Source organism: Engraulis encrasicolus, chromosome 10, assembly GCF_034702125.1.
Source record: "Engraulis encrasicolus isolate BLACKSEA-1 chromosome 10, IST_EnEncr_1.0, whole genome shotgun sequence".
NCBI lineage: Eukaryota > Metazoa > Chordata > Actinopteri > Clupeiformes > Engraulidae > Engraulis > Engraulis encrasicolus.
The window spans coordinates 35,645,826-35,669,555 of record NC_085866.1 but is presented as its reverse complement, the minus strand read 5'-3'; the positions used below and the strand labels follow the sequence as shown (position 1 = coordinate 35,669,555).

At 42.3% G+C, this 23,730-nt stretch overlaps 3 protein-coding genes across 5 annotated transcripts in view; 2 read left to right on the top strand and 1 right to left on the bottom strand.

The window, feature by feature from the left end:
* Nucleotides 1–1,604, top strand: part of usp11 (ubiquitin specific peptidase 11) — a 37,515-nt gene extending 35,911 nt beyond the window's left edge. Inside the window, exon 21 of the mRNA XM_063208725.1 lies at nt 746–1,604. Coding sequence (XP_063064795.1) covers nt 746–937 — 192 coding nt within the window. The 3' untranslated portion in view covers nt 938–1,604. The remainder of the gene's footprint in view (nt 1–745) is intronic.
* Nucleotides 1,605–3,281: 1,677 nt separating this feature from the next.
* zgc:86609 (ER membrane protein complex subunit 3-like) lies at nt 3,282–10,449 on the bottom strand. The gene is made up of 8 exons (XM_063208722.1): nt 10,024–10,449; nt 9,879–9,936; nt 9,618–9,711; nt 9,350–9,454; nt 9,008–9,089; nt 8,690–8,769; nt 6,730–6,812; nt 3,282–5,442 (listed from the first exon to the last, which is right to left on the bottom strand). The coding sequence occupies exons 1-8, from the start codon at nt 10,176–10,178 to the stop codon at nt 5,311–5,313; spliced, it is 789 nt and encodes a 262-aa protein (XP_063064792.1). The 5' UTR covers nt 10,179–10,449; the 3' UTR covers nt 3,282–5,310.
* Nucleotides 9,771–23,730, top strand: part of uxt (ubiquitously-expressed, prefoldin-like chaperone) — a 228,878-nt gene continuing 214,918 nt past the window's right edge. Inside the window, exons 1-7 of one of the 3 annotated variants that reach the window (XM_063208724.1) lie at nt 9,771–9,886; nt 11,081–11,195; nt 11,289–11,370; nt 13,919–13,986; nt 14,078–14,185; nt 15,818–15,881; nt 16,109–16,461. In XM_063208724.1, the coding sequence (XP_063064794.1) occupies nt 11,113–11,195; nt 11,289–11,370; nt 13,919–13,986; nt 14,078–14,185; nt 15,818–15,881; nt 16,109–16,171 (468 nt within the window). In that variant the 5' untranslated portion in view covers nt 9,771–9,886; nt 11,081–11,112 and the 3' untranslated portion in view covers nt 16,172–16,461. Of the gene's footprint in view, nt 9,887–10,812; nt 10,931–11,080; nt 11,196–11,288; nt 11,371–13,918; nt 13,987–14,077; nt 14,186–15,817; nt 15,882–16,108; nt 16,462–23,730 lie in introns of those variants that run through there. The other 2 variants (XR_010036393.1, XM_063208723.1) reach the window with 2 other exon arrangements.

Genomic DNA, 23,730 nt, shown 5'->3' with positions numbered 1-23,730 from the left:
ATTTTCAAAAAAATCTGCAAAAATCAATAATCGTGATTAATAATCGTGATTATGATTTTGACCAAAATAATCGTGATTATGATTTTTTCCATAATCGTGCAGCCCTAGTGACAAGTGTGTGTGACAAGTGTGTGTGACAAGTGTGTGTGACAAGTGTGTGTGACAAGTGTGTGTGACAAGTGTGTGTGACAAGTGTGTGTGTGTGTGTGTGTGTGTGTGTGTGTGTGTGTGTGTGTGTGTGTGTGTGTGTGTGTGTGTGTGTGTGTGTGTGTGTGTGTGTGTGTGTGTGTGGACTGTGAGGACTGTGTGTTAAGCAATAAGTGACTTGGTATTTATTCACTAACCACAGGAGTATGGTCACTCACAGGTAAACTACTATATGTGGTAAACCCTCACATGGAGAAGCCCCATGCCCTAACTCTTGCACTAATTTCACTTACTGTAGGTGTCAGGTGCAAATACAATAGGAACACTTCCCATATTTCATAGACCGATACAGTACCATGGATGGAGCTATAGGGGAGGCAAGCAGGGCATTTGCCTTTGTGGGCAAAGGGTTAGTATTGGTGGTGGGAGCACTATTATATGACCTCGGCAGCCTGTAGGGGGGGCCCTATCAGTGTTTAGTCCTGGGGACCTTGTGTGTAACTGTTCCACCACTGTAGTGTAACTTGTGTTCTCTCTCTCTCTCTCTCTCTCTCTCTCTCTCTCTCTCTCTCTCTCTCTCTCTTTCTCTCCCGTGCAGACCAATGCTGCCTACGTTCTCTTCTACCAGCGCCAAGACAAGATCCGCAAGCCCACCCTGCCTGCCCCCACGGACGGCTGCGTTGCCTCGGTGAAGTCCGCTAATGCTAACGCTAATGACTTCACTTCCTCTAACCACGACGGCCTGGCTGCTTCTGCTGCTGCTTCCTGTGTCAACATGGAAACGGACTGAAAGATCTTTCTCTCTCTCTTTTCTTTTTATTCCCTCTTTTCCTTTGATCGATTTAAGTTTCCCTTCCCATCCTCTTCTGCGTGGGTGTCTTGGGATTTTTCTTCCCTTTCCTGTCTTTTTGTTGTTTTGTTTTGTTATGGCTTTCATTGTTCTTTTTTTTTTCAAAAAAAAAAAAACTTGAACCTTCTACCTCTTTTTCAAACATGAAAGCGGAGGCAGAGGCTAAAATCTCAGGCTGTGGGGAGAAAGGGGGATGTTGAGGTGAGGGTGGGAGGTAAGGAGGGAGGGAGGGAGGGAGAGAGGGATGAGTGGATGGAGGGGAAGGAAGTGGTTTAGGTGGAGTGACTGAGCGGGATGAGGAGGATGAAATGAGGAGGATGCGATACGTGCACGACAACTTCTCTTGCTGAGCCAGGACTAGTGGAGCAGGTCTAGCCATAGACATGTAGAGATGTATAGAAATTGCTATGGGTGCATTCGTAAATTCTATCGACACCCTGAAAAGACAGTACCACATACGATTCAGGAAAGAAAAAGCATTCCACTTGAACGAGAGTTCAGAATTGGCAAACGGTGTAAAGTCAGAGGTTTTAATGTTGTGTCGTCTGAGCACTCAGAGTGGCAGTTCACAAATGCACCCAATGGATCTAACAGCCACAGGCAGACCTCAAGGTCTGGGGGGGGGGACGACGACGACGACTGTGAATCTGCTCCTGCAGCTAGGTGATTGGTCCTGAAATTCGTCCTCCAAGCTCAGAATGTTGTAGGTTGCTGCCACAGATGGATAAACTTCGGTTTATCTCTCCTTTTCTCCCATTCATGAATACACAAGTGAATGTAGCCACCGCAGGCGATGTGCCGTTAAGAAAGTCCACGCAGGTGGTTTCTGTATCCGTTCCTCCACCATCTCACCTTATTACTTTACACCAAACATTGACATCGAGTTGTCAGAGTGTCTTGCCGGGATGGAGGATTGTCACATGAGGTGCAGGGGTGTCATCTCTGTCTGTTGGAGCTCTGGCTAAACAGGCAAGGTTTGTGCAGTTTGCAAGTGTTTTGTTCCTGTCAAAGAAGTATTGCAAGAGAACTCTGATTCACATTCCGGAACCATCCCCTCCCCCCTCTTCTGTCATATCAGGGGCCACGCACAAACAGATGTGGCAGACAAGTTGCAATACGGGATCCTGCGAGGCGAATAGAAACGCCACATTTGTTATTGGTTGACATTTTATTTAGTATAGACAGATGTGGCAGACACAGTAGCTTTCAGTCTCCTCTGTGATTTATCTTCTGGTTGTTTTATTGATCTGTTCCAAGATAAATTATGATGGGGCGTTTGTTTTTCTTTTTCCTCTCTGGCATCTTTTCAGGCATTTTCCTGGTGATATCACAATGCTTTTTAATACAGATCTTCCTTTTGTTCTGTTTGGGGAGAAAAAAATGAATCTCTGTTGCAGGGCACAGACGCATATTTTTAAGGAAGAGTTTGTAGTTTTTATCTCTTATATAGACACACAACAACAAAGCATTTTAATTCTGTCACTTACGTACATCTTTCCTTCCCTACCAACACGTGTGCAATTTCTTTCTTTTTTTTCTCCTTTGGGCAATGAGAATATTTCAGCAAAGTGCTTTCTGGATAGAGCTCTTGATTTATCGATTTTTTTGAAATTGCATCTTGTACAGTATTTTTGTATTTGTATTGTATTATCTTCGGATCATCTGGATCAGATGCAGGGGACTGCTGACCTTTTCCTTTTATTTTTATAGATTGAATATATTATTATATTGTATACGCTTCTTTCGATATGAATAAATAATCATCAATAGGCTTAAGGGAGATTTTACACATTGTCTAAGTCTATTTATGTGTTGCTTATCATGTATGTATGTTCAGCAATTCAGTGTTGGGCCTTTTTTTTCTGTCTTTCATTTTGTTGGGAATCTTAGATTTAATTTTAAGTGGCCTGATTATGATGGGTGGGGTGTTTGACCAGGTCCTATGTGTAGAATGGGGGCATTCACACAGGGGAGTATTCCAAGTACATGGTTAAGTGATAAACCAGGCCAAGTTAACCTACAGGAAGTGGTAAACCTGCCAATGGATAGCCCACGGGAGTCATTTAGTTAAGAAATGGAGACCTCTATTAGATCTTCTATTAGATGATTTACCACTGCCTCAACTTAACCTGGTTTACTACTGAGCCAGGTTCTTGGAATACCCCTTGGGTTTAGTCAACCAGACTTGAGTCTGTTATCTCAAAGCAATTGGCATCAACCACATAAAAAACATGTATGGCTTTGTTTTTGTTTTTTTTTGTTTCTTGGCTTGTTTGTGATGACAGTTATGTTTTTTTTTTATCTTTTCATCAGGTTTGCGGCTTACTGAGTTAACTTAAGTCACTTACTTTAAATACCCCCCTGGTAACTGGTCTTTGTGTGGTGTTAGAGGTGTACGCCAACACATTCTTTTCTTTACACCGGCAATCATAAGCTGGCTCTGGTTCCAACTCAACATCTGTGTGTTTAAAAACTGTATCAACTTCACATATATACTGCTAAATGCTTAAAGGTACGTCACACTTAAGTGCTTGAAAAGTTAAACGAAACAGCATCACTTACTTTCCTAGCGGATGTATACCATTAATCTGTGGCTTGGATGATTAATATGAATCACAGTATGGCAAATCTCATTCCTGGCACAGCAGAGTGTGGCAAAGTTGCTGTATATTAGACAAGGCTTCCTCATTGGGGTCTCTCTGCTTCTGTCTCCACCAGCCATGAGTGGTGCTGCCACCGCTACCTCCCACGTCAAGTATTCTAGGCTAGAGCACGCTAAAAGTAGAGAGCACTGACTGTATAACTATACTCTCTTGGCGCACATTTTGTCTGCATTATACGGAGCTGTTGTTCATGTAGTTTTGTATCTTGAAATGGCCTACAGATTTATTTTTTTAACGCTGTAAAAAATGAAATTCAGTGTTCACTGATGTGTAATCAAAGAGGCTTCAGCTAAGTTCTTAAACTTGCCTGTCTTCCATTTGTACTAGGGTGAGAAAGGAGGGTCGCTGTTCTATAATTTCAGTGATGACGCCAGCAAACATTTTGAATTATTTGGTAGTTTATTCAGGGGACCTTTTCCACTAGAACTTCTGTTTCTTTTCATTGTCTACTTGATTAAGTTTGAAGTACTGCCTACAAATCAGTGTGATAAGGACGAGATTGAGTATAAATTCAGCTTTCATGTGATCAGACAGACTGAGAACAGTCGAATCTAGCTCAAGTCTACCACAAAATGTATTGGAGAACGACTCAGGTGTGGGCATTTTTAAAGGCTCTTAATTTTTTTTCTGAAGAATTGTTTATTCCTATTAATTAATGACCTGATTTGGTTTCACCTGTTAAATTGCAGCTAATTTAACTATTCTGGACCACGGAATAAAAGTCGGTTGATCATTCTGTTATTCATTAACAATACACTCCTTGTGATAGTAATAAATGGGCATTGGGTCCTAGGTGCACAGTTTCATAACCACTTTTGCTTTTCTACGGGTGAGGTGTACAAATGTGCACTGTTTTTTCTCACAGGATATGATATGAATGCATTGTAACAATATTTTTGTGTGTGTAATGGGATGCCATTATGCTTCACACTGTACAAAGTCAATAAACTGTAAATAAAAAATGCTATTTAAAAAAATCCCACTTTCAACACAATATTTTGAACAGTCGCCGCTTAATCATGCCTTCCAACCATGTCAATGATACCCATGACAAAAGCTTTAGGATGTCCACAGGTATTATACTTTTTTTTATTAAATATGTAAAACATTGACAAATTTCAACTTTCAGTAGTAACGAGGAGAATGGGGGACACTCAGATTCAGGCATATTTAATTACAGCAGTGAAGTAGATTATTAGAGATCATTTTGGCACAGAATTTAAAAAGGTGCAAAAGTCAAATATTCATATGGAAAAACATTTTTTTTTTTGAGAAACAGATTTATGCTTTTACTCTATGACCTCTCTAAACAAATAGAATATAAAATACTGAAAAGAGCATAGGACAACTAACACCTTCTGAATTTGTAATGAATGTTGTGAAAAACTTGGATGGTGTTATTTGAATGTAATGATCAGCTGGTGTGTTTTTGCTGCACCGATTTGGATGTTTACGCATCCCTCTTTTGCCAGCATTGCCTTCTACCTCACTTCCATCACAATCCTCTCGTACGTTAAGACATTTTCAGTGAACATTCTGTCGGCATTCAGGAGGCCACAAAATTTCCACAGGGGACTTAGTCAGGTCCCAACTGAGCAGTCTCATTCAGAGTACCAGATGACGTTCTTTAGAATGATGGCTTTAGAATCTTCAGAAGACTCCGGATCGCTTGGTCTCCGAGCTGAAGAGGCCTCTGAAGTTAAGGTCCTGCGACATCAGCTCCTCTTCAACATTCTCCAGTGCCCACTTATGCTCCACAATCTCCAACGCCTCCCATTCACTCTGAGGAGCAACACAAAAACACACCACGGCTGTCAGTGTAAGTGTACATTGGGGACTAGCAAAAAGACGAGGTGCCAGACTAAAAAGAAATACAGACGTTTGACATTACACATGTTCATTTCGCATAGGAGCGTCTGGCTGTACTGCAACCAGAAACCTTTGCTACCCATAAGTAGCCTTTTACCTTTTCTACCTGAAAGGGATATATCAAACGCCTACAATGGCCCCATAGCATGGGTGGGCAACAACAGGTGCCATGAATGTCAGTACCAACAGATCCTTAATGACGTTGGCAGTACCCTCTGTCTTGTGTTCTATTATGTAGATTAGGTAAATACCGTATGTTATAGATTGATTATAGATGTATGCATATTTGGGATTGGAAAGGCATGTGTGTAGCCTTTCCAATTCCACACATTCAAGCACTGCATCTCCTAATATTACAACACCTTGATTTCGAAGTGGTGCTTCCACAGGATGGGCAGTGTTGACCTTGCTCGGAATGAAGACTGATGCTTCTTAATCATTTATAACCATGTGGCCGTAATTGACGCTTGCCGTTGCGACACACTGGTTCCTCTCTCCTTTCTTTGCCTCCTGAATATTTCAACAGCTGCTTCCTACACTTGTTATAAAGGCCACCATTTAGAAACTTTTACATGAAGGAAAACATCCAGATGTCTGCAGAGTAGACGAGTCATGCAAACTTGTGTTCAAGCTTAACTTCTCACACACATACTGTACATCATAGTTCTACATCTTGATTTCTAAACTTGTTATAGTATAAACCTTAACCTAAAAGAAAACGCAAGATAATAGCTGGTTCATGCAAAACTTTTGAAAAGCTAAACACCACCGAAAACCAATACAATCAAAACACCACCATGCTGTATGGACTTGTAACATGTAACTTTACACTGCATTAAATTATATAAACTTAACTGACACTTTTATCCAAAGCGACTTACAGGTATTATCTCATCAGGGTATTGGTTACAGTCCCTGGAGCTCCCTAACCACCAGGCCACAGCTGCCTTCCAGGAACTTCACAACGATATTCTAAGTATCAGCATATCAATTTAGAAGCCACACAAAATGGGCCCAGCTGTGGCTTAATCGGCTGGGCACTCGACAGCTACACCGGCGACCCGGGTTTGATTCCGGCCCAAGGTCGGATTTGCCGGTTTCTCCCCACTAATTTCCTGTTGCTCTTCAATCTCTGTCTCTGTCAAAATAAAGGCATAAAAGCCCCCAAAAATACATTTCAAAAATCCATCCAATATGTACCTTGAAGGCCTTGTTGGGGTCAGGTGGCATCGCCATCGCAGCCCCAGTCATCTGGTCCTGCATAACCCTCGACTGGTCGGCAGCTGTGAAAGACACAGATGAAAATCAGTACAACCACAACATAGTTTCACTTTTTATAATGCAGACCATAATCCACTTAAAACACGTTGTAAGAGTTTCCTTACATCAGGGGTCGGGAACCTATGGCTCGCGAGCCACATGTGGCTCTTTTGGGAACTGCATGTGGCTCTCGGACAAACCTGTCATTTGTTTACTCAATAAGCCATGAATAATTTTGTTACGGCACTAAATTAAAAATGGACCTACTGAAATCGAAAAGTTAAGATAATATTCAAAATATAAAGTATGATCGCGCATTTAATCCATCCCAGGTCCGATCAGCTGAGCCAAGCACAGGCCTTCGACGAAGGCTACTGTACAGATATGAAAAACGCGTTTTTTTATTGGACAATGCCGTGCCAGCGCTGGGTCGTGTCGTGTGAGATAACATTCCATCCGTAATGCTTTACCTAAAGTTCAGCTGGCTAACGGTTGTATCCAAAACAAAGAAACTGTTCACGACCGTGCCATTATGATGGCAAATCAAGTGGAGGAAACGCAAGTGAGGGATATAAATGCAGCGCTGTACTTCTCCCTCGATTACAGGAAGAACTTTTGCTGAATCAACTGACGTAAGTCTTTCCCAGTTTAGTGTGATTGCGAGATAACTGGTGCCACAATGCGAAGGCAAACGTAGGGTTGCCATTCGTCCCTTGAAATACGGAATCGCCCTGTAGCCTATTTGGCGGTTAAATCATGCGTTCTGTATTGGGGACGCATGTCGGTAAGGGACGCGCTTTGTAGGGCATTTTCGCGAATTACTAAAAATAGACATGTCAGCCACATATCAACTGTAAAATGTTAACTATGTCAGCGCGACCAAGATGAGCATCCTGTCTTGAAGTTCTCTCTCCCTCCCTCCTCCCTCCTCATGCACCTTCCCTGTGTCTGTCTGATGGCTAGAATAGAAGCACCTCCGTCATTCTCATTGCTCATTGGCAACTCCGATGCATAAAAGATAGAAACTTAAGGTAATGCATGCGCGTGGCTTCTTAAATGCACATCAGCACATCTACAAGTAGTTTTAGTTCTTCTTTCGTTAGCTCTCCCTTCTTGTCCCCAATGCAAGCGTTACTTTTATTCCCTTCTGTGCATGACAATTAGCATTAGAAATAATGGCGAAAATGGTATGGCTCTCACAAAAAATATTTTTTAAAAAATGGGCGTTTATGGCTCTCTCCACCAAAAAGGTTCCCGACCCCTGCCTTACATGTTGATATCAAAGGTATACAGTGATGAAGAAAGGGTGATTGTGATGGTTCTTGATTCCTTTCACGAGTGATACAGTAATGACAAATAAAACAAATGTATGCAGTGAGGAAAGGTTAGTTGATCTCTTTTTAGTCCACCATGGCACGCTTAATAGTGGTGTCAACAATAATCGATTCGGCAATGCAATGCAATGCGGGGCATGGACAATTCAATTCAACAAGTTTCAATTACTTCCGTGGATATTTCAGTAGCTAATGTATGTTAATTTAAATAAAAGCACTTCAAAGCATTGAAAACTGCAAGTCTGATACAGAAAACAGCCAATGAAATGTTGCCCAGTATCTGACTACTTGTATTGCCTCATCATGACTGATGAAACATTTGCTTTGCTTTCAGTAGATGTAACGCATTGCAATGAATCATAGAATTGAATCCAATCGAAACCTCCCGAATCGTAATCGAATCGAATCATGAGGGCAGTGCCAATGCACACCACTAACACTTGATCTGTGCTATGTGCTGCTTTCCATGTGACCTCAGTTCCTTACCTGGCACACATACCAGAACCACCACACATACCACATCCATTTCGCTACAACCACTAAGAGCAACAACAACGCTAGCTCACCGTTATCCTGCCCGAGGATGAGACTGTACATGCTGCGCAGCCCAAACACGTTCAGGAAGTACCATGATGCTGAGCTCACCCTGTGCAAAACAAAACAAAACACCACAACATGCACGTTAGTGTACAGGGTACGGAAGTAAAATGTGATCAGTAACGCACTTGGTTGCTTCCCAATTATCTGTCCAGATATGTAATGACAAGACATGCATCTGTGTATTCATCCGCTTGTTTTACTTGAAAATTAGCATTAGTCTGATATTCCATAGAAAACTGAATGTTACCCTGAACCCCATCAGACAACAGAAGATATATGCATACCAGGAAGCATCCAGTGACAACAACTCGATTCCTCTCTGAAGCATGGGCTTGAAGCGCAGGGTCAGGGGAAAGGGAACTTTTGCTATGGGGGAAAAGGGAAAGTGTGAAGTCTCTAAACAGAAGGCAATGGAATTTGAATAGACATGGGTAATCCAAATGTGAATCTTTATGCACCATTTCATTAAAGTGATTCTGAGTAGATTCTGAGACGTGTGTAAATTATGTGAGCAATTGGTATAGGTGGAGAAATTTACTCCACCTTTCTTTGAAAAAATTCTAGTTGACATACAAATAATGACAAGAAATAAAACAAAATGTGATTATTGCAATGAATGCAATTACTTGTGACAAAGCCTGAAAAGGCCCAGTTGATCCATCCGCCAATCATGATCATCGGAAGCACATTGGTCAGGTTGCCCTTCATCATGTCCGTCACCATACTCGGATCTGAAACAAACAAAGAGTATCAATTATTAGAAATAATTAGCAGGAGTATTATTATTCTTATTATATTATGCAACTACTATTACAATCCAAGTACATTGAGCAATGGCTGTCTGGGGTGTTGTGATAACACATTTAGAATGGAAGGCACATTTTATATACACACCAGTCATGGGGTTTTTAGGCACAACCTTTCTCTTGACTTTCTTGAAAAAGCCCGTTTCTGTGTCGTTGAAGTATTGCTTTCGCATAGCGAATGACTGCATGACGGGGGTGGGGGGAGAGAGAATGTTATCAACACAACCTTGGAATGTTCCAACAAATTGACAGGTGTACATGGATGAGTGACTATCAATACAATATACTCTCAATGGTGACTACTACAGATCAGTCTTGCCTCTAAAACACATGTCACAACGACGCTTACCTGTTTGGGTATGTACTTTCCATTCTCTCGCAGGATTCTGCTTCTCATTAACACTTGGCTGGGAAAAACAAGGTTTCAAAGTTGAGCCGGTTATGCTGTGTGTCCTACACCAGAAAAGTGATGTCCCAAAGAAATTTGCTCTTACCTGTCAGATACCTGCTCAAGATCCACTTTTTTGTCACTATGCAAAAGTTGTGTGACATAGTGACGGATGACACCAACGAAAAAAGTAATGAAAACAATCGGTAAGACTACCCAAAGTCGAATACTGGAATCTAAAAGCAACTCTGGTCCAGACATTTTGAGTTTCTGTGACGCTAGCCTGCTAACTGTCCTCAGATACTTGTTTCTTAAGTTCACGGAATAGGGAATACGTGTTTGTTATACTCAATGTATTTTTTATAGCTAGACTCAACGAACGGACACAACAATTTAACAGTCATGGAGTGAAAAAACTAAACAAGTAACAATTCCAAGGACATATTCCACTCACTAACTAGCGTCACGCTAGCCATGCCTGCAAACTGCTCATGCTAGGTAGTTTGCAACACACCAGCTGACCAGGAAGAGGCGGTTCCTAAAATGACCTTTGACATATTTCGTTTTTAAACCATATCACGAAATGACTTTCGGCCACGTTATTAAAATATAAATATGTGTTAATACATTTAAGTACTTGTTTGCTTGCATATCACTTTTAAAATATGTTGAGACTGTTTAGAATATTTATTCTGCAATTCAAAATAAAAGATGAGTCCTGAAATGATGAGATGTGCCATTTACCATATAAAGTATGATGTAACGTAAATTATTTCTTTTATTTTGAATAAGCATGGTAATGACGCCAAATTCACATATACAGCATATTTTAACGAGAGAACAGAACAGCGTTGATATACTTTTAACGTGAAAGTTTCCCAGCTTGCCGTGCGAGAGGAAATGCAGATGATGTTTATTTTAGCCCCCACTGCTTCACGCACGCTCGTGAAAGAGTGTTGTTTCAATTTAACAACATTTTAAACATTAAACCTTTCAAGCCGAGTATCATCACGGTGAGCGATTGATATACACTGAATAACTGTTGTGGCTGCACTCAATAACAGTTGCAATAGCTGGTTTTACCTGTTTGTGCTATTAGAGTTCGCTAGTGGTGTTATGTTATTACATCTATCAGATTTCTAAGGACTTCTGTAATTTCATAGTTGGACCCTTATGTGGACGCTAGTCATACACGATGACAACCGGGAAGAGAAACATAGACGAGAAGGTGCTGCAATACGAAACTTTCATCAACGAGGTGTTGAAAAGAGATTTGCAGTAGGTGTATGCCAACCTCGTGCACACAACAATTTTAGTAAATTGTAAGTGTTGCCTTACAGTGTGTCCATCAATGATGTTTGTTTTTGACAGGAACGTTTTGGAGCAAAGAGATGGCGTATATGAAAAGATTGCCCAGTATCTCCAATTGAAAAACACAATTGAAAGCATACAGGTAAGGTGAACAGCAGGGCTAAGTTTTGGGAAAGTCCACCTGGGAAACTCCAACTCCCATTGTCATTATGTCACTGCACACAACGAAATTGCATGTTATGCCTCATCCCCCAATGGCGCCCCAGGGGAGCAGTGCGGCGGTATGGTACCATGATCAGGGTACCTCAGTCATGGAGGAGGATGGGGGAGAGCACTGTTTAATGAAGCACTGGTAGTCGAACCGGCAACCTTTGGGCTACAAGTCTGACGCCCTAATCGCTTGCCCATGACTGCCCTAACCGCTTACCCATGACAGCCCACCCATGACCTCAGTTGGGCATGAGCTTTTATGTTGGGGCGGACCCTGTTAACCCCCGTTTCCACTATATCTGATTTATGAAATGTATTTTGTGATTTTGGACGCATATTTGATTAAATAGGTCTGTGCAATAGTTTTGTCATTGTCTTGTGGCAGCCGTGGCCTAGTGGTTAGAGAGTTGGTCTTTCAATCTAGGTGTTGCTGCTTCGAATCCCCCCTGTCCTCTCCCTACATCTCCATCCATGGCTGAAGTGCCCTTGAGCAAGGCACCTACATTGCTCCAGGGACTGTAACCAATACCCTGAAAAATAAGAGTTGTAAGTTGCTTTGAATAAATGAAAGCATCAGCTAAGTGCAATGTAATGTAATGTCTTGGAACATTCTCGTATTGTACATACAAACCCCAACTCCATAGAAGTTGGGACGCAAGGTTAATTGTGAATAATAACAAAATACTGCCATTTCCAGAAGTCTGGTTCTGACATTAGTTGGAGAACGGTACAAAGAAAACATATCAGTCATCAAAACTGACCAAAATTATTGTTTTGGGGGATATTCATGAATATGTAAATCCAACATGTCTCAAAAGAGTTGGTACGGGGACAATAAAAGGCAGCAAATGTCGAGGAAGACTAAAAACAAAACAAAAGACAATACTTAACAGTTAATATCATTAACCGATGAGATGATTTTTTATAAAAACAGTGTTGATTCCTATCTTGGACATGATTTCAACAGCTTAAATGGTAGGTGTATTCCTTGTCATGTTTTGCAATGTTTTCCTTTCTGTAACTTAGTGCTTACAGTGTGACCGGTCTTGACCAAAAGCCTGGCATTTTATGTCCTGCTGGTCCTTATGTTGGAGTGAAACTGTTAAAACATAGTAGAGAATACAATTTGTCCTTACTATGTGGCAGTAATCGAAGATCTCCCTTCAAAATATATTGCATGCGTGGCTTTTCATGCTGTTTAAAACCCATTTATTTCATTCAGTACTGTATTCAATTCTACAGGTGAGTTAGAACAGCTTAACCAATGTACTACTGCACCCCCATGCTATCATGGAGGATGACTTTTGAAGTTAGCACTAACACAAGTTGCATGGTCAATTTTCACTGTAGCACAGGATGTGCAAGACTCTATTATTTTCAAAAAGAATTGACTTCTGCAACTGCTGCTAACTTCTGTAAGCAAAGGACAGTTTCCCATGTCTTCTGGGTCTATTTCAAGTGAGCTCGGGTGGATAGGGGAATGTTAAACCCCTCTTTCATTTGCACACATGAAGCGTCCTTAATATGGTCAAGTTTTCACTAGCTGCAGTTCTCGGAGTGCTAGAGTGAGACTACAGTCAATATATATTTCATGATGTCATGAACCTATACAATGATTTTAATGACAAAAATATGTCTTATATACACTCAATCACAGTAAATCAAGGGAATTCAAAACTTAGTGTAATAATAACTATGGTAATTGTTCCCTCTGCATCTTTAATTCTGAGTGACTCAGCCTCTCTGTGATTGTCTTATACCTGGACATTCAAATTGTTAATCAATACAATTCATTTTGCAATGTTCTTCCTTGTTGTTTTATCTTATTTGGATGTTTATAACATTTCACTGATCCCCGTCCCAACTTATTTGAGACGTTTTGCAGTTATCAAACTAGAAATGAGTACATATGTCCCCTAAAACAATATTTTTTCTCGGTTTTAACACTTGATATGTTGTCTTTTCACTATTCTCCATCTAAGAAATGTATTGAATGTTTTGAAAATGATAGCATTTTGATTTTATCCTCAGTTTACCAAGCGTCCCAACTTCACCGGAGTTTGTACAAGGACGCCTGTATTATAACATGGAAATGCTGGGGAAAGACAAATGAAAATTCGGCTTTCTAATCTATTTTTGAGTGAGAAATACAAAGTGTAGAGTAAGAAATGGTCAAAATGAGTGAGACTCACTCCCAAAGAGTGAGACTTAAGTTGAACACTGGTAGTGAATAGATAGTAAATAGACAACTAGACTACATTTTAGGGGTGTCACAGCCTCCATGACGATACAATACATTATCGATTTCTTAGAGCAGGGATTCAATCATTTCCGATACTTAAGAATGCCCCATGAGACGATGCGATTCGGTTAAATCGCCGGCCGATACAGCGATACATTTAGATTATTATGTACACCCCTACTACATGTACTGCCAAGTTTGGTGAGGGTTGCTAACATGTTCATTATTATCTCTGCAGAATGCCGGAAGTAATGACCTTAAGACAGAAGTAGATATTGGATGCAATTTCTATGTTCAAGCTCATGTGTAAGTATGGAATGAATCAAACTAATAGCCTACTTATCATAAGAGCTTATCTTTGCTCTGTACTCAAGGTTGTTCATCCACTTTTTTTCAGCCCTGACGCTTCGAAAATATTTGTGGCTGTGGGTTATGGATTTTTTGTGGAACTCACCCATGCTGAAGCCTTGAAGTTCATTGAGAAAAAGACAAACCAGCTTACAGCGTGAGTTTGAAAAGGAAAACGCCTGTATTCTTTTACCAAAGAAGCAAACACAAGTGCAATGTTGAGTTCAATGTAATCATGTTTCTATGCCCATCATGGTCAAAAGAGTTTAGTTTTTTAGCAACTGGACTTCTTCTTAAATATCAAAAAAAAAGTCCAAAATAAGTTGCCTACAACTTCACTCTTTTAACTACGGGCATTTTCACACTTAGACCTCTGTAGGTGAACAGAATTCAGTACTCTTTAAGTGGACCAAAAAGTGAACCGACAGCAAAAGGACTCAGTTCTGTTTTTCTTCACATTGTGAGTGTATTACAAAAAGAACCGTATGATCTTTCTGGTCCTGTTAGTGTGAGTGATTACACCTAGTCACAAGTATAACTTCTGAGAACTCATGAGCAAACTGTACTGAGACCACGTCAATAAAGGTCTCTCAGTATGGTTCACTTCCAAGGGGTCTGGGTACACTTTGAAGCGTTCACATATGCACCGTAAATGCTGAGTCACAAGTCTGAGTTCACTTAAATGGCTAAAAGGGACCAGGTGTGAAAATCCTATAAGATAACCTGGAAGAATTTTCACAGATGTGCCTATTGTGATAATGCAGTAACCTCACCTTTTGGTCAAGATGGTGGGAACATAATAAGCATTCAATTTGGTAATTTTCCTGGTACAGTATAAGAATGTGCAACATTAGAACTGGTACACTGAACATACTGACGCAGTATTTTGCATAAATGAATAAGGAACCCATTTCCAGTTGCTCCTGACTATATACAAACTAGAGTCTTTCTCCCTGTGCACATTTATGTAGCAGGGTGGCCGCGGGTCCTTAAAAAGTCTTGAAAAGTCTTAAATTTCATTTTTGCCAAATAAGGCCTAGAAAAGTCTTATTTTGTCTTAAATTTTCAAATCAAATGTATTACATTTGCGACGCCTAATTTATGGAGTAATAATTATGTCAGCCATGTGATGGACTTTGCGACGGAAATGGGGAGTTGTAGCCATGTAGTGTAACTTAGAACGCATTATTGAATTTTATTTAGTGTAAAGTTTCATTGTGTATAGTTTTGTGTTTTCAAACGGCTACATTAATGTAAATAACCAATTGTTTTTTTTGCTTCATTTGAACCTGTGTATGATCTTGCGAGTTGGTCCTAATTTCATTTGGAAAATGTTATTGAAAAGTCTTAAAATGTCTTAATTTTGACTTGCTAAAACCTGTAAACGCCGCGAGTTGGTCTTAATTTTATTTGGAAAATGGTATTGAAAAGTCTTAAAATGTCTTAATTTTGACTTGGTCAAACCTGTAGACACCCTGTGTAGGAACATCCCTGGATGGTATAACGTCATCCAAGAAAACAACCTTTTGCCAAAGTTCCTGTTGTATCTATGGCTGTTTTACATACCATCTCAGCCGTTTCACTGTGCTCTTTGCTGCTGAAGGGCTTTACAGAAAAATGTACTACTTATTCCAGTCTTGTAGTTAATACCGTTAATATTTAGAAGCGACTGGTTGAGTTGGAGATTATTTACATTACATGTTTTTGAATTATGGAAATGATTATTTGTTTGAATAGTTTGATGGTGAACATGGAAATTCCATGTTGAAATTACTTTGTTATTTTGTAGGTATTCCGAAGCCCTAACTAAAGATTCAGCAAAAATCAAGGCAAATATTCGCATGGTACTAGAGGTAAGTTTTTACCAAGCTTTCATGCTGTGTATGCAGCACATTTCAATATGTGTTCAATAGCACTGCGTGAAATAGTATCTAAATCTTTACAAGATGCGTAGAAACCTAAAAGCTGTAGTATTGGCACAAGTTGTTCTTCATTTAGCAAGACTACCTGTTTATTTTTTATATACACACAAAAAATGGAACGTGATTTAATTTGTTGTGTTCATGTGTTATGTTTCTAGGGTCTCCGAGAGCTTCAGGGGTTGACAGACCTTCCTGAGATGCGGAGAAGAGAAGTCTTGTAGGTGCTCTGGCTAATGCTTTAACCCACACCAACAAGTACCTTTGTTTTATGGAGACTTGTTAGATGCTGTTTCCACGTAGCAGGATATTTTTTTCTCCTGTTAGGTGTAAACGCAACATGTGGATAAAAATAAATCCTCCATTGTAACGAATGCGTTTCAGCCCCCTAAACAGGATATTTTTTTCTCCTGCTTTTTATACCTGGATTTTAAATATCTGCTACGTGGAAACGGAAGGCCAAAACCAATGCAAAACCAATGCAACCAGGAGAAAAAAATATCCACATATAAAAATGTCATATAAAATTTCAATCACAGTCTTCATTTGTGCAATGGAATCACACAGTGAACTGGTATTCTCCAGTTGTGTCTCTTTTGTTACTGCTGTCTTGTTTGCATAAAATAAAATGTATATATTTTCAGCTTTGCTCTGTCCTAAAGTCCTTCAGGTGTAGTTTTACCTGGGATGTTATTTTGAATGTAAAGCAGACTTGTTTTCTATCGAAATATGGCAATCCATACAGTATCATGGGTTCAGTGTAAACAACAAAGGCTTCTCCATGACAAAGCCACCTGTAGGCCACATTACCATGGTAACATCATGCATTCCTTAACCCGTCTCACACCATGTGTACTGCTCAGGAGACCACCTAAAGGTTTGAGGTCGTAGATACGATACAAATATGAAACTGATGCATAGTAATGTAATCTTTAGACTACTTGAAAATCAAAACGGTGAACGTTTTTCTGAAGATGTAAGTAAGCTCAAGACTCTGGAGTTGTGATTTCTTTATGTGCTTTTAACATTTGAAGAGCTTCATTGCAAAATAGTATATATCCATTTTGGAACACTTTATGAAAAATGCATTTTATATAGGTTTTAAAAGTATGTTCTCAAAATATTTGAATGGCAAGAATTCACATATAGAGGATAGGACTTATGAACAGTCATTTCCAATAAAGTGCAAAAGTAAAAAATGGTGCATACACCATCTTGCAACAAAACTCTTCATTTGTAACCAGAGGGAAGAACCTTTTGTTAAAAGGTCTGAATTTATGGAAAGGGCCACCAGGGGAATAATGAAGGATTGTGCATTTTTTTTCCACAATTAGAATGGAGGGTCATTTATTTAAAAATATAGCCTATAGATGGCAAGGGAGGGTCAAGAATGTTCTGCTTTTGCACCCCAACTTTCCACCAGTGGACCTGTATTACTAATAATCTTTTTTTTATTTTATTTTTTATTTTTTTATAAAGGTCTCTAAGATGTTACAGCTGAGTAAGAAGTTGCAGCTGATATAGCATCCATAACCAATTTTAAGATGGGGAAACGGTAAAGAAGGAGACTGGAAATAATGAGATGTATAGTAAGATATATACAGTGCCCTCCATAATTATTGGCACCCCTGGTTGAGATGTGTTAAAAGCCTTAAAATAAATTCAGTGTTTATTGCAGAAGAATACTGTCACACTGAAAATTGTAGGAAAATGTAGCCTTCAACTCAAATGAATTGTAAGAAAATTAAAAAAATCCCTGACTAAAAAATAATTATTTTTCATTAAATCACCTGTTCCACAATTATTGGCACCCTTAACAATTCCCAGGAAATAAATATAATTGAAGCATTTCTGTCCTTTCTACAGTAGTTTACAAAGTTTACCAGAGTATGTAGGAACATTTAATTAGTAATTCATCACTTCCTGTTTCCCTGGGGTATAATATGACGTGACACCGAGGCCATTTCTCTTATCCACTCTTAAACATGGGAAAGACAAAGGAACACAGCATACAAGTGAGGCAGATGTGCGTCGACCTTCACAGGTCAGGCAGAGGCTACAAGAAGATTGCCACTCAACTGCAGCTGCCCATATCCACTGTGAGAGGAATAATTAAGAAGGTCAAAACAACTGGAACAGTGGTAAACAAGCCTGGACGAGGACCCAAGTTTATTTTGCCACCACGCACAGTGAGGAGGATGGTAAGAGAAATCAAAAGATCTCCAAAGCTCACTGTTACAGAATTACAACAAATGGTAGCATCCTGGGGTCACAAAGTCTCCAAATCAACCATCAGGCGCTGTCTACACGCCAATAAGCTGTTTGGGAGGCATGCCGGAGAAAACCTTTCCTCACTTACTGTCACGATACGCACACAATATGTGTCTCTTGTCGTGGATATTTATTATAACGTATTCGGTACAATACAGAGCTCGCGTGAAGCGTGTCTTCATTAACTTGTCCAACTATTCAACTGGTGACCGGAAGTGCGTCACCGCGTAATATACTGATACGTCAATACATCATTACATTACATCTCCCCCTTTTAAGACAATAAACAAAAGGTGACCTTTACCTGTACCGAGTCCATCCAGATAATCCCAAGCACATTCAAATAAACAGGACTTACTGTAATAGCAGGTTCAGGTAAGCAACTTAAGCCTTATTAAAAATTAAATCCATTTTTACCAAATGCATTTTCCTTCCTTTCTTCCTTTTTTTTTTTTTCAGAACCCCTCAACTTTCGTACTACTGTACTGTAGTACTTGTAACAGACATAAACAATGCCTTAAGTGCATCAACAATCATCCATATTACATACTACTGTACTGTAGTATTTTTAAGCACATAAACTTTGCATAACATAATACAATAAGTGCATTGCAACATTAACGCAGAAACATTTTTTTTTTCTTCTCATCTCTTTTCTCCCCCTTTTTTTTCCCTTGCTGTGATGCCTTGGTTTTTTTTTCAGTTTTCCTGTCCTTTCAGGGTTTTATTCTCTTTTCAATTAAAGTAGTTTACTCAAAGACCGTAACGAAACCTGTAAAAAAAAATGGTTAGGCATTAGCAATGAATCAGTCAAAAATCAATCATTGAGTCTGAACCGGAGAGGTGTCCGGATTTCACGGCCCCTGGAGGTCAGTCTGGCTGTGCCACCAGACAGAGTAGGCCGTGCTGGTGTACTCTGTGTAGTCTCTGGTGCAGATGGCCCCGGCGATGCTCTTTGGCCCCTGGTGACCATCACAGGAACTGGACTGCTGGCGGGTCGTGCTGGGCTGGTCCCGGGCTGTAGCTGTGGTTCTGGAGGCTCTGTGATCTCAGCAGGCCCGGTGATCTCAGGAACCGCCTGGAGGTGTCTCCTGTTGCGCCGCAACACTGTGCCGTTGTCCATCTTGACCATGTAGGATCTGGGTTGTTCCGCTCTCGCCACCACCTGCGCAGGGGTCTTCCACCCCTTGTCTGTGTCAAGTTTGACACGCACCGCCTGACCTGTTGGCAGCTCTGGGAGACGGAGGGTGGCGTGTCTGCGGTTTGTGAAGTACTCGTAGGCTCTTTTGGCTTTAGAGTCGTTTACTCTCACTTGTTTAGGGCTTATTGGAGTCTTTTGTAAGTTTTGCTCCAATGTGGGGACTGTGGTGCGAATTTGACGTCCCAGCATAAGTTGTGCTGGACTGGCCCCTGTTGCTGCAATGGGCGTGGCCAGGTAGCTCATCAGGGCAAGATACGGGTCAGGTTGTTTCAGCAGTCTTTTAGCAGTTTGAACTGCTCTCTCGGCTGCCCCGTTGGCCTGGGGGTAGTGAGGGCTCGAGGTCACGTGTGTGAACCCGTAGTCTTTGCAAAAGTCAGTGAATTCTGCTGAAGTGAACTGCAGTGCGTTGTCGCTGACTAATTCCAGCGGTATGCCCCACCTGCTGAAGATGGCTTTGAGGCGCGTAATGACCTGCTGGCTTGATGTAGAAGGTAAGTGTGCCATTTCGACATACCTGGAATAGTAGTCCACAACTACCAGATACTGTTTCCCTTCCAGCTCGCATAAGTCAGCAGCGATCCTCTGCCAAGGCCCCTCTGGTAGGGCCGTTGTGATGAGAGGCTCATGCCTCTGTTTCGGCTTGTTTTCTATGCAGAACTTGCACTTTGACACCGTTGCTTTGATGTCACCACCAATGCCGGGCCACCAGACGGAGAGCCTGGCTCTCTCGCGGCACTTTGTCAGTCCTTGGTGACCGGCGTGAATCTTTTTCATAATGTCTGTTCTCAGTGCTTGTGGAATCACAATTCTGTCGTCGTACAGGACTAACCCCCTCGCTTCAGAGAGGTGGTGGTCTGGCAGGATAGAATGCTGAGAAGGAGGGAAAGTTATGTGTCTTACGCCAGCCGTTCCGCACCCTGGAGATGACGGCCTGAAGGTCTGGGTCGGTCTGCGTTGCTCCTCTTATCTCCTCCATCCTCTCTGCTGACATGGGTTTGTTTGTCAACACTGCGTCGACGTACGCCTTGACATGGCGCTCTGTCTCTGACTCGGCCCCAGTCAGAGGGCTCCTGGACAGCGCATCTGCCACGATCAGCTGCTTTCCTGGAACATGCACAGCTGTAACATTGAACCGCATCATGCGCATTAACAGTCTCTGGCACCGCACTGGCGCCTTGTCCAGGTCACATGCGTTTATCAATGGGACTAGCGGCTTGTGGTCTGTCTGGAGGCAAAAGCTGTCTAGCCCCTGTACATAACGTACAAATCGTTCACACGACCACACCGCTGCCAAGCACTCCTTTTCTATTTGGGAGTAACGTTTCTCTGCCTCTGTGAGTGTGCGTGAGCAGAATGCAACAGGTCTCAACTCACCACTGTGCTCCTGAAGTAGAGTGGCGCCCAAGCCGTAGCTGCTGGCGTCGGCGCTCACGACGGTGCGGCGGTTGGGGTCGTAGTAGGCCAGTGCTGGGGCTGATGAGAGCATCTCTTTGGCCTTCTGCAGCGCTCTCTCTTGGAGGTCACCCCATGCCCACGCACTGTCCTTCTTTAGCAGGTCAGTGACCGGGTGTAGCACTGTTGAGAGGCCTGGCAAGAACCTCCCCAGGTAGTTGATCATGCCTAGGACCTGGCGCAGTTGTCCCACGTCGTTTGGGCTGGGCATGTCAGTGATTGCGCTCACCTTGCTTTTGTCTGGTTTCATGCCCTCTGCGCTGATTATGTGTCCGAAGTAGTCGATCTCCGACTTGCTGAAGTGGCACTTTGCTTTGTTCAGTTTCAGTCCAGACCGCCTTATGGTCTGGAGGACTGCATTCAGCCGCCTGCTGTGTTCCTCCTCGTCCGCACCGTAGACGAGTATGTCGTCCATCACGACCACGACTCCCTCGTGGCCGCTGAGCAGGTCGGTCATGAGTCTTTGAAAAATTTCAGGCGCTGACGAAATCCCGAATGGGAGCCGCTTAAAGCAAAACCTGCCCATGGGCGTAATGAAGGTAGTCAGTTTCTGACTGTCGGGGTCTAGGGGAATTTGCCAGAAGCCACTAGAGGCATCTAGTGTGGAGAACACTTTTGCCCCGGCTAGCTTGGGAGCAATGTCCTCCAGTGTGGGTAACACGTACAGTTCTCGCTTGACAGCCTTGTTCAGCCTTTTGAGATCCACACACACTCTGACCTGGTCTTTATTCTTTTTCTCAGCAGGCACCATGGGCGCGCACCAGTCAGTCGGGCCCGTGACGTGCTCGATTATGCCCAACTCTAACATGCGCCCTAGCTCTTTTTCGACCTTGGGCAGGAGGGGAAACGGCACTCGGCGCGGCGTCGTGGTGACGTAGGGCTCTGCGTCTGCTTTCAGCACAATTTTGACGGGGTCACACTGTAACAGTCCTATTTCCCCGAATAGGTCGTCCGACTCAGTGCTGACTGCATTCAGCCTTTTCACGAGGCCCATGGATTTGGCTACTCCTCCCCCCAGAAGATTCTGTGCAAATTGTCCTTTAATCACAGTTATCCAGAAGGCATACTTTTGGCCCTTGTGCAGGCAGGTGGCCAGGAATTTGCCTATGCACACCACTTCCCCTCCTGGGCTTGTGGCACTGACTGTGGTTTTAGTTAATTGGGGCTTGTTTGGCAGTTTGCTGTATGTTTTCTCAGTCATGACAGTAATGTCTGCCCCCGTGTCAATCTTAAAGTCCACTAGACTCTTGTTGATGGGCAGTGTGACACGCCAATCGTCACTCAAATCTGGCTGTTCAACTACTCTATGGGCCTGATTTGTCACAGCTCCGATAAAGAAAGCTTGATCATTATCATCATCATCATCATATTGGTGTGTAACAGCCATTAATTGTTTAGTCATTTTGCTTTTGCACAACAGTTCAAAGTGTCCCAGCTTACCGCATCGCCGACATTTCTTGTCGCGTGTGTGTGTTCTGCCACACCGTGGGCATCCATTTTGTTTGTTGGACTCGTCTTGCTTCGAACCGTTTCGTCCGTCTCGCTGCCGCATGCCTTTGCCGCGCTTCCAGCCTGCCTGTCCCCTTTGTCCAATAGCATTCACCGAGCACTCTGCACGCTCCACACTCTGCTTCTTGATCTGCTCGCTCTGTCGGGCTAGCTGGATAGCCCTCTCCAGTGTAAGATCCCCCTCGAGCTGCAACTTTTGTGAGACCTCGGTATCTAGGATGCCAATGACAATCCGGTCTCTAATTTGCTCATCTTTAGTTATGCCGAATTCGCAGTATTGAGCGAGCTCGTAAAGGCTCCTCACAAAAGATTCCACAGTTTCTCCCGCCTTCTGCACGCGCTTGTGGAAGCATGCTCGGTCATGAATCACGTTGCGTTTAGGCACGAAGTGATCGTCAAACCTAGCTCTAACTATCTCATAGTCAAGTTCAGGGTTATCACTTTCGTCGTCCTCCGTATACACAAACGATTCATAAATTGCCTCAGCTTCTTTCCCCATCGAGTACAGAAGAGAGTTGACTTGTACCTCACCGCTCTCTTTGTTGAGCTTGGAAGCTGCGCGAAACCTGTCGAATCGGCGCCTCCACGTTGGCCATTCCGCTGGCCGGGTAAAGTCAAACTGTTCTGGCGGTCCAAACTTGGCCATCTTCGTACTGTCGGCGTTCAGTTCGCCGCTTCTGACACCATGTCACGATACGCACACAATATGTGTCTCTTGTCGTGGATATTTATTATAACGTATTCGGTACAATACAGAGCTCGCGTGAAGCGTGTCTTCATTAACTTGTCCAACTATTCAACTGGTGACCGGAAGTGCGTCCCCGCGTAATATACTGATACGTCAATACATCATTACATTACATCTCACAATCATAAACGCAAGCGTCTGGAGTTCGCCAAGCGGTATTGGGGCTTCAACTGGGACCGTGTGCTTTGGTCAGATGAGACCAAGATTGAGCTTTTTGGCAACAGACACTCTAAGTGGGTCTGGCGTACCACGAAAGATGCGCATGCTGAAAAGCACCTCATAGCCACTGTGAAGTATGGGGGTGGGTCAGTGATGCTGTGGGGCTGTTTCGCTTCCAAAGGCCCTGGGAACCTTGTTAGGGTGCATGCATGGCATCATGAATGCTTTGAAATACCAGGACATTTTAAATCAAAATCTGTTGCCCTCTGCCCGAAAGCTGAAGCTGGGTCGTCACTGGGTCTTTCAGCAAGACAATGACCCTAAACATATGGCCAAATCTACACAGAAATGGTTCACCAGACACAAAATCAAGCTCCTCCCATGGCCATCTCAGTCCCATTGAGAACCTGTGGGGTGAGCTGAAGAGGAGAGTACAGAGGAGA